The 11667-nt window shown below is 31.3% G+C and overlaps 1 protein-coding gene across 1 annotated transcript; it reads left to right on the top strand.

Annotated features, from left to right (window-relative positions):
• Positions 1-21: 21 nt before the first annotated feature.
• Positions 22-4378, top strand: LOC111035732 (origin recognition complex subunit 4). Its single transcript, XM_022317476.1, has 8 exons — positions 22-376; positions 796-978; positions 1046-1205; positions 3121-3272; positions 3335-3634; positions 3696-3804; positions 3861-4039; positions 4097-4378. The coding sequence occupies exons 2-8, from the start codon at positions 799-801 to the stop codon at positions 4262-4264; spliced, it is 1248 nt and encodes a 415-aa protein (XP_022173168.1). The 5' UTR covers positions 22-376; positions 796-798; the 3' UTR covers positions 4265-4378.
• The last annotated feature ends 7289 nt before the right edge of the window (positions 4379-11667 follow it).

Genomic DNA, 11667 nt, shown 5'->3' with positions numbered 1-11667 from the left:
TCCGGGGTTTATTTTACCGCCAAACTTTACCTTATCTCTATTCATTCTTCACTCTTCGGTAGTTCACTAGTTCAGTTTTCTAAGTACCTTTACCTTTCGCAGCAAGTTCATTTCTCGCGTTCTCGCAGTAATCCTCTATTTTTGAATTAGTCCATAGTTACTAGTTACTACTCAATAGTCATTAGTCGTTCACTGGTTGTAGTACTACAGTAGAAGTTGCTGTTCATCAATGTTTTAATCCACTACTCATTGGATATTGTGATCATAGACACCGATTGTTCCTATTCAGGATCGGACATTTTCAATATACTCTTATTACCCTATTTACCGTTGTCTATTGCAAATAGAATCAAGGGATCTAGACAAAAGCCCCATTGTAAGTATATAGTATTATGATGTAGTATGTGCTGGAGGTTGTTGTTGATTTTTTAAAGATTCAAAAAGTCGTTAACAATCATTTATTCATTTATTTTGTTGAATTAGTAATTTTGGATTCAATTCTTAATAGGTAAGAAGTATATTCTTAAGCATTTAGTAGAAGGATTTGTTTTAAATATTTTAAAAGATTGCAGAAGCCTAGGTACTCAGTCAAGTTCAATAAATTATCTATATTCTTAAGAAGATGCTTTACTTACATTTATTGTTATGTGTCTTGCTCTATTTAATTTTCCATATAAACCTATATTGTTTATTATTTTATGTTTTGTCTAGGGAGTATGCTTAGTAAATCCATCCACCTAAAATAATTATTGTAATAATTCTGTTTATCCAAATTTTAAATAAATTTTTTTTTAGATCATGGGAATCGATTTAGTTGTTTGTATTCAAGATATAAAAAAAAAACTTATTTTGAATGACCAACTATATGGATTTGACAAAGAACAAAATGAACTCTTACAGATTATTAAAAAAACTACTGATTTTGGAGAAAGTGACTCAGCGATTATACTTGGGCCTCGCGGTTGTGGAAAATCAATGGTATATTTTTATTGAAATACAATTGTATAATAGGTACATATTTATTTGTTTAAATTTACATTTACAGTTAATGGAATCAGTTATAAAATCTCTTTCACCTGAATCACATAAACTGGTATTATTAAACGGTCTTATTCATACTGATGATAATTTAGCACTTAAAAGTATCATACAACAACTCCAAATGGAAAATTTGGATGGAACTTTTGCTGAAGGATCTTATGCTGGTTTGTATTTTTTAAATATATTTTCTACATTAGCAATTGTTATTTTGATAAACATGCCTACTCTTGTATCATATAAGAATACCTCAAATGGCGTGGTTCTGAGCATGGTAGATCATCAGAAACAAAAGCTGACAACGTAAATTGATGAAAACTAACAGGTGCAGTGTAACTGAACAAAACTTGGTTACTAACAGTGGTTACTCTTATATGAGACAGAGTATAAACAGGACACTAACTGAAATATTATCCATATATTTCTATTGCGTTCCATTATATTATTATATTAATTTCAATTTGGGGACCCTTAACCTGCTTTAAAAATAATATCTTATATCTATTGAAATTTAATATGTATTCTATTGTTATTGTTACAATCCCCCGGTTAACATTTCAATCAATTTTATCCTTCTTTAAAAAGACTTCCTCTGATTTGTTTTTTGATTTTTACAAGAAATATTCAATCTATACAGTTATGCACAATAAGTATTTGTGAAATTTGAATAATAAAAACATGAGGTCGCGTGAATAAGAAGCCACCCATTAGTAGCACTTAACTTAGAAGTTGCATTATTATGGATTAAGTCAAATGATCTCTACACTATTTTTTTAAGTCTTCGACGAAAATTTTCAGGAAGTGACGAGATATGTATGCCCTAAATTAGAGGATTTTCGTCATTTTCTAATCTCATGTGAAAATGTTTACAGAAAATGGCAGCTTCTTCTTCTACCGTTTTTATACCTAGGTCTTTGTGTAAGATCAGGTTTGAAATAAAGCATGGAGCATTACTGAAGTGTGATATTTTGGAATGCCTGAATTTTATTTAAATGTTATCTTTTGTCGACACTCAAAGTTGCATCTCATACGTCCATATGGGTTTCAGTAGAGATTTATAAATTTGTAATTTAGTTTTTAAGGTTGATAAATTTTTTTTTGAGAGTAAAACTTTTAAAGATCGGAAGGGAGCATTGAGTATTAATTTTTTATTTTGCCATGTGTCTTTTATCAAGGTTTAGACCTAAGTATTTAACTGTTTCAAGGGATAGGTAGATTATTTAGAGTTATGTTGGGGCAAATTGTGTGTCTTCGTAAATGTTGTGTGAACGGATTTGTTATTATTTTATTTTATTTGCCATTTTGCATACTATTCAGACAGATCTAGATGAGATTTTAAATTTGTCAAAGCAATTACTGGATCATTGTGTACTGCAAATATGACTTTGTCATCTGCATAATCAGCACCAAGATTTTTTTGTGAAGAAGGTTGATCAGCAACATAAATATTTAACAGTTTAGGAGAGAGAACACCTCCCTGAGGAACTGCAGAACTAATTATGGCTATATTTAAAGTGTAGGAGCATTGAAAGGAGTATTTGAAAATGAAGGTCTGCCAGATATGATTCCAATAGTAGAATTAGTACTGAAGGAAGAAATTTACGGAGTTTAAACAGAAGATCTTCATGCCAAACTCTGTCGAAAGCCTGGGAGATCTTTAAAAAGGTTCAATTTCAGAAGCATTTGTTTTCAAGTGAGGTAGAGACTGCATCTCTGCACTCTGTGTGCCTGATTTACCGTATTGTTTATAGCTTTAAAGCCAAATTGAGAAGATGGGAGTACATTGTTTGAAATTATGTGTGGATTAATAAGTTTGAAGGTCTATAAGATGTTGGGAGGTGAGGTTTATCGGGTTTCCACTACTAAGAAAACAACTGCGCAACTGCTTTATATATATAAAAAAAATCAATAGAAAACACATTTTAAAATACTTGTTGAATTTGAAGTAAAATATAATAAAACTGGTGTGGCTCTATTTTGTATGAACTATCTTTTATAGTAGGTACTTGAATTTTTTTTGGAACCTCATTTTTGATTACTCATATTACATAACTATTATTCTAATGTTAATAATTTTTATAGATAATATAAGTTTTTTATTGGAGAGCTTCCGTGCAGGAAACAAAACAGCTTCAAAATCAATTATTATGGTATTAGATAAATTTGATATGTTTTGTTCTCATACTAATCAAACATTGTTGTATAATTTGTTTGATTCTGTTCAATCTCAACAAGTTAAGTACTTAACTCTATAGAGATAACAGTGTAGTATATAATATGTTTTTCTGTATTTTAGAATCCATTATGTATTATTGGCTTAACATCACGTATTGATGTTATTGAATTACTTGAGAAACGAGTCAAATCTAGGTTTTCCCATAACATAATGATGTTGAAACCTCCATCAGAAACTAGTCAATTGTTAGAAAGATTTAAACATTCTCTTACAATTAGCCAACATTGTAAAGTAAAGTCTGATGTTTTGAAAAACTGGAACAATAATATTGAATCATTAATATCAGATGCAAGAATACAAAGTTTGATTAAGGATCTATTGAAATCAAGCAACAATAGTACAAAATTAAATCTGCTCCTTGTAAGTATTAACATTTTTAATTGGTATTTAATGAAAAGTGTAATATTTAACTTATTTTCAGTTTATGGCTCTTTCAAATTTATCAGATGACAAAATATTGACTGTAGAAAATTTATCAAATAGCTACACTACATTGTTTAAAAAAGATATGATTCTTGTCAATTTATTAGGTAAATATTTTGATATATTTAAGACAACAAAACATTTTTAGAGTCTTCTTTCACAGGGCTATCAGTTCTCGAACTTTGTTTAATGATTTCCATTTGCCATCACTCAGAAATCTATGATCAAGAACCATTTAATTTTGAAATGATTTATGATCGTTATTGTAAATTTGCATTGCGAAATTCAACATTACTTATAACAAAAAGACAAGTTATTATAAAAGCATTTGAACGAATATCAGTTAGTTTTATTAATATTGTATATGTTCACATTTTTCAATTATGTTTATATTTTTAGGTAATGCAATTAATACTACCTGTAGCGGTTATAGAAAATAAAAATGTTTTGAGAGAATATCGTCTGTACAAGTGTTCAGTCAATCTGGATAAAGTAAAGACAGCTTCTAATATATATTTCAGACTACCTCCTGTTATATTACAATGGATAGATAGTAATATAATTTAAATTAGTGTATGATTTTTTATTGAAAATGTTTGTAATATACTGCTCAATATATATGTTTTCTACTTAGTATACATCAATATTAATTAATATTGGATGAATATACATTAAAATGTATTAATGGTTTTATTATTACTATTACTAATTATTAGTATTTAACTATAAGTTAATTTTATTGATAAACAATGTTTAAAATATGTCCATAACATTTGTAAATATGACTGTCATACAGGTATTTTAAAGAGTTAAAACAATTCTTGGTACCACTTTACTTCTAATTCAACTTAGTTATTAAACTATGGTATCTACTATCTAATAACCATTTAACAGAATAGAATATACCAGTTAATTTATTAAATAAAATAATGAGGTAAATCCATTTTTTTTTTTAAATTCAGAATGTTTACTTTTTAACTGATAGCCTGTTAAAACTGTCACTTAATACTTAATAATTATTATTTGTTAGTTGTTCTAAAAATAGTGTATATTTAATAATGAATTGCTTTTTGAAACAATTATACATACCTGAAGATATTGTTTACACCATATTATTGAAGAACTATATAAAGATGTGACAAACGGTCTTCTGAATCCATGGAAGTTGGGATATTAAAAATAAAAGTACCTACAAATGCAAAGGTTGTTTATTACTGTAATATGTGTTAGAAACGTGGACATTTCCAAGTGAAATATTAAAACTTTCTAAAAATAACTTTTCCTGTCCTTTTTTTCTCTAGAGAATACAGTAACGGTTTTTGAATCTTTCGACATATACAACACTCTCCACTTTAATGCAGCAATGAGTCAATTATTCAAAGAACAAACAACTACTAAAATAAGATATTATTGTAGTATAATATCAGAATTTGGGAGTAAATGTGTCATTATATATGGGTATAGCAGATACATATATTACAATATTGAATAGTTGTTCAAATCATGCTAAAAGAAACATTTCAGAGTAAAATAAACAACAAAGGTTCAAAATATTTTATATATTTAATTTCTAAGCCATCTACATTCAATAAAGAATTATAAGTATGAACAAAATACATTGATAATGTTTTATATTAATAATTGTATTAATCGTATTTAATATTTCTTGTTCCCTAACAAGAATATTATCACCCAAATAATTTAACGAGTTTGTTTATGGATTTAAAATTGTTATTAACTTAATACATTTCCTATTAAAAAATACAATACAATGATATATTTAATATTATATAAACATAATTGGTCCATATTTGTCCTTGGTCTAACTAACTAAATAAATACAAAGGTACACACTTTAATGCAACATAAATTATACGTAAGAAAAAAAAATTATAGAAATACCTACAGAGCAACACAGAATATTTGTTTTTTATTGAAGATGTGTTCACAGTAAATATCAGTATGTGAGCTTGAGCTCATTGTGAGTTTGAGCTACTCAAAATTAGAATTAAAGTGAATACCTACTTTATATAAATGATGTAGGTCTGTTTTTTCTTTTTCTTTTGTTTTTATATCTGTTTTTAATAGTGTATTTTCTTCTCCTAGTTCCCATCACCGATATTTTATCTCAGAATATTCCCTTTTTAACCGATCTAATTCTTGTTCTAGTATCACCGGGTCGTAATATACTTCTGGTCTGAAATAGAATTCAAAATGTTAAATCTTCGTTATCCCCTAAAAAGTAACACTCCACATAAAAGTTAACGAATAAAATAACACTGTTTCTGCGTTTAAACAGATTGAAGTTTTAAACGTATTCGGTCAAAATATCCAAATCTATCCGTTTTTACGTAGATTAGTAAATTACACATTATAAAGATATAAATATAAATATATTATATAATATATAAATTATGTTAGTAGTAATAATATCACAAAATATACTGCACACACATTAGTCAAATAATATAAAATAAAATGTAAAACAATTTGTTTTTATGAATACAGTATACACAAAATGAGCAACTTTTTTTATGATTCTATAGTGGAAATTTTGATATGGATTATGTAACATAGTGCTAACTGAAAGGATACTTAACAAAATACCACGACTCTGAAAAAAGTATTAATTTACACTTGAGACGCGCACCATTCCATGACATATTTTTGGATGTACCTTTGTAGCACAAAAAACATGTCCCAACAATGAGTTGCGCTGCTGGCGTGAAGTTGGCAGCGCAAAATTGGAAATTGGCCCCCCGGTGAAAATAATGTCCAACAAATTCTGAAAGTTGTCCAACAGTGTCCAACAAATGGAGACGAACCAATCTAGCACAAAAAACATGTCCCAACAATGTGTTGCGCTGCTGGCGTGAAGTTGGCAGCGCAAAATTGGAAATTGGCCCCCCGGTGAAAATAATGTCCAACAAATTCTGAAAGTTGTCCAACAGTGTCCAACAATCCACCAACAAATTTGTTGGATTGATTGCATCGATGTCTGCTAATGTTGTGCTGCCATGTTCACAGGGGTTTACAATTTACATGATCACAAAACAACATCCGATATATGTTAGCTATAGTGCTATACCCGAATACAAGAGGCACGGACTGCTAACGATAATGATATAATTATAATAATAATATTGACATACACATACGTATATCGATTGCGACGATGACGATTTTACGCACGATATGCATCGTCTGAAAAAACTAAAAAGTTTATTATAGGCGGATGATACCAACCGGCAGCACAACTTAACGGGTATGTATCATCGTTATAGAGCAGGGGTGGCCAACTTTGATAGACCTGCGATCGACCTCCGAGTTTTTCTAGGTGGTCGCGATCGACCAAAAAAAAAAGAAAGGTTGTCGAAGGTTCGATGTATCAGTTTATACGAAAGCGATAAAGGCCATTAATAGGAAGTAATGCGAGCTATCCGTCCTATAATACGATAGTTAATAGATATCAGAGTATAATCTTGTTTTTCATAGTTATTTATTGTCTTTTTCTAAATCTAATTTTTATATTCGTGGGATATACAAAGATACACAAATAGTTCAAAAATTTAAGAAAATGCGAAAGGGTGTCGCGATCGACTTGAATTCATCTCGCGATCGACCGGTTGGCCACCCCTGTTATAGAGCATCTGCCATCTGGGTTTGCAGGATAGTTACGGCGGGTGGCCACCTTTTCAGCCAAAATGCACCCTTCCTTTTTCGGCTAAAACTTGCTGTTCCATTTTAGGCCACTGTCCCTTAGATCGTTAACACGATTGCTATCGCCTTTTACCAGCAATACGGAATGTTCCCTCACTTTTTCAGAACTTTAAATTCACTATATTTATAATCATCAACTAAAATACTTACCTTTTTCTGTTTTAAATTTTTTTTGTATTTGTTTCTCCATTTTCCCAAAACAAAATTGCACAAAAATAAAACGGAAATACATACATATACGTGAGACTGCCACAACATAATATCACTTTTAGATATGACGTGAGTATGTGACTGACGACTGCCACTATAGGTACATCTCGTTCACAATGTACAGTATTAGTTAACTAATAAGTAATAACTATCAATAAAATCAGTTGCAATAAATATTATCGGATGTGAAAACCATAACTACTAACACTCATCGGATATTACAGTAATAAAATATTATTTACAGATCCGTAGCCGCCATATAGTATCCTGCACTGGGCACCGACAATAGCAATATTAAGTATACTGTATAGGTATACGTGGTATTCTACCTAAAAGTCCGACGAAAAAAAGTCCTGCGAACAAAAGTCCAATAAAAAAAGACTCGCAAAAAAAAGTCCGATCTAGTAAAAGTCCGGTTTATTTATATATACATATTTATTTATAGATATATATTTATACAAGTATATATTTTTAAACTTAAATCAATATTATAGGTAGGTACAATAAAAATAGTGATGTATTATTGTTTTTTTTTTTTGTTATGAGTTTATCTTAATTTTTTTTTATAGACCAATGTCCGAAAACGATGACAGCCTTTCTTACCACCTGTATGGCGCGTATATACGCATCTGATTGTGGACACCAATTTTAAATTGTATTTTAATTAATTGAAATGAATATGCTGTGAGATTAAGTTTTAACTATAGCTGCATAATATAGTTCATGAATAATTTTTACATTCTCTACCTATATGAAAGAAAAAGAAAACATGTCACAATCAATACTTTATCACTAATGTCTAATAGCATGAAATAAACATTTAAATATGAAAATAATTTGCCCCCTTCCTTGAAAAATTCTTGCTGGCGCCCTTATTTCAGTTAATATTAATTGTTTTATTAATTAAAAAAAAAAATAATGTCCGTGTTACTTTTTTGTTATCCCCCCTCCCCTCACACGGTATAATTTTCTACGGGCACTCTTGGTTTAAATATCTAATTTTACTCAAATTTGAACCTAAAATGTATTTCTAATACAATTTATCCTGGTTTTATGTTGTAATTGTTTTAGGGTTTTGTTGCAAATCGAATATCAAAAAATAGTACGTTACTACGTTTCCATTCCTAGTATGGTCCGATTTCAGTGATTTTTAACTCCAGTTTTGGCAGAACACTGAAAAAAAATAACTCCATTCATTCCATGCACATTTTAACGAATAGTTCTACAAATCGTATCCTAATGTTAATGCACTCGCTCCGTGACTGTTGTCCGCAACGCACGTTTCAGTTATCCATGCACGCAGTTTCTTATTTCTCAAGATTAACCTAACCAAATTAACTGTGAATGGTGTCAAAAAAATCCGGATACCGGCCTGTATTTCCTCCTGCCGTCATCGCAAAGGGATTTCAACCTCTCAAGCTCAAACCATCCAAAAATCGGTAATTATAATTACTATACGTATATACGGCATCTACATAAATACGTTAATTGTCGTCCGCGCTCCCCGGCGTTGCCGGCGGCAGCTAATTATCTTATCTAACCTAAGTCGCGATAACGACAACGCACAATGAACCGCAACAATAATATAAATAATACAAACGCGAAAAACAAAACCTTAAATAAAAATAAAACAAATTCCGCTTCGTCCAGTCGTATACAGAGTGCATCAAGTGATGTGTTCGATAATTCTGATATGGATATAGACGATACCGTTAACAATTCTAGAAAACCCGGTAGGAATCTTTCATCAACTGATGAACCTTCCGCAAGTAAAATAGCTAAAACAACGCAAAAAAGTATATTTTCAACAACAAATAGATACTCATGCCTTGCTACTGAGGACAACCTCGAGACAACGCACCCACCTCAGACTCCATCACCTCAGGCTCCATCAAACGAAGCATCGGACGATACTAACGAACCTGTCAAACCTCCGCCTTCTCCACCACCAATTACTGTTCAAGGGGTACTTGATTTTGTTGCTCTTCGCAATGATTTTATCAAACTACTTGGTGCAGATAATTTCTTATTTAAATCATCCTCAAATGATTTAAAAATTCTCACTAAGAATTCCGACTCTTACAGAGCTGTGATAAAATATCTAAATACAAATAAAGCCGAATATCACACCTATCAGCAACGTGAAAACAAAGCTTTTCGTGTTGTTGTACGCAATATTCATCCCTCTACCCCATTAAATGAGATTGGAATCGCCATTCAAGAAATTGGCTTCACTGTACGTCAAGTTGCTAATGTTCGTCACAAAATAACAAAAAAAAATCTGCCACTCTTTTTTGTTGATCTTGAACCTGCCGAAATCAACAAAGATATATTTCATGTTACATCTATTCTTCACACCAAAATTCGAGTCGAAGAACCGCATAAACGTCGAGAAATAATCCAGTGCCAAAACTGCCAGAAATATGGTCACTCCAAATCCTATTGTTCACACCCACCTCGCTGCGTCCGCTGTGCTGAATTCCACACGTCTTCATCTTGCACCAAATCCATTGATCAACCACCAACATGTGCTCTCTGTGGAGGAAATCACCCTGCCAACTATCGTGGATGCATGGTCCACAAAGACTTACAAAAATTTAATAGTAGTACAAAAAAAAAAAATGTATACCCAAATAATTCTGTAAATAAGGGAGAAGTGTGTGATGATAAACACCCTTCAGACCAACCAAATTTTAATATTAACGACACTAAAGCGTTCCCAAATCTCCCTAAAAATAATTCGCGCAATTATTCTCAAAACCTTAAATCAAACCCAAACTCAAACTCAAATACAACTAATATCCCTCCAGAAAACGTATTAACAACTCAATTCTCCTCCTTCTTATCAGAATTAAAACTAATAATTAATCCCCTAATTCAACTTCTTACGACTGTCATAAATAAATTAATTTTAAAAGATGATAAATAGTCAAACAAATACTAACTCTCTCAATATATTTCTCTGGAATGCAAACGGACTAAAACGACACGAACCCGAGCTATTAAACTTATTTATTGAAAAACAGATAGACATCGCTTTAATCTCTGAAACCCACTGCACTACAAATTCGAAACATTTCTTTCCTGGCTATAATATATATAGAGCTGACCATCCTGATGGAACTGCTCATGGTGGATCTGCTATCGTAATCTCTACCAAAATTAAATGCCAACCTCTCCCTAACCTTCGGACAATTACAATCCAAGCCGCAACAATTTTAATCACTCTAAATCATATTCCAACAACTATCTCCTCAGTTTATTGCCCTCCTCGACCGGCAATATCCTCTCAACAGACAGAACGATTTCTGAATTCCCTAGGTCGAACATTTCTTATTGGGGGAGATTTTAATGCAAAACACCCGCAATGGGGTTGCCAAGCTCAAAACATAAGAGTTCGTATGTTTCAAAATATTTTACAAAACGTAAATTGTTCAGTACTATCCCCACTTGGCCCTACATATTGGCCAACACATCAAAACAGACATCCAGATATATTAGATTTTTTTATTTCCTCAATCCCCAGACACATAAAATATACAATTACAAATTTAGATGATCCAACATGTGACCATAGCCCAATTCTTATGAAAATAAGTAGTAAAACTACTCAAAATCCTCCTCATCCCTCTTTAGCTAAAGGACCTGTCAACTGGGACCACTTCTCCAAACATTTAGAAAATCTCACCAATTTAAATATCTCACTTAAAACAAATGATCAAATAGAGGAGGCAGTCCAAAACTTGACAACATCTATACAGACCGCTATTTTCAACTCATCGCATGCTATAAATATACCAAATAACTCAAAAAACAACAACATTCTCCCTCCCTATATTCGTGAATTAATTTTAAAAAAGCGTAGGGCACGTTCACGTTGGCAACATTACAACCTCCCATCCGACAAACGAATATACAACAATTTATCTAATTTAGTTAAAAAAAAAATACAAAAATACAAATCAGAATTTTTTCAGGAAAAATATCAATCTCTTACCATCCAAGACGGTTCTCTGTGGAAAACCACGAAAAACCTGCTT

The sequence above is a fragment of the Myzus persicae genome, unplaced genomic scaffold (assembly GCF_001856785.1).
Source record: "Myzus persicae strain clone G006 unplaced genomic scaffold, MPER_G0061.0, whole genome shotgun sequence".
In the NCBI taxonomy this organism is placed as follows: Eukaryota; Metazoa; Arthropoda; class Insecta; order Hemiptera; family Aphididae; genus Myzus; species Myzus persicae.
This window is presented reverse-complemented; position numbering and strand designations above follow the sequence as displayed.

Coding starts and splice junctions, on each gene's coding strand:
- LOC111035732 (XM_022317476.1), top strand. CDS start 799: ATGGGAATCGATTTAGTTGTTTGTATTCAAGATATAAAAAAAAAACTT. Junction 979..1,045: donor GCGGTTGTGGAAAATCAATG/GTATATTTTTAT, acceptor TTACATTTACAG/TTAATGGAATCAGTTATAAA. Junction 3,273..3,334: donor ATTCTGTTCAATCTCAACAA/GTTAAGTACTTA, acceptor TCTGTATTTTAG/AATCCATTATGTATTATTGG.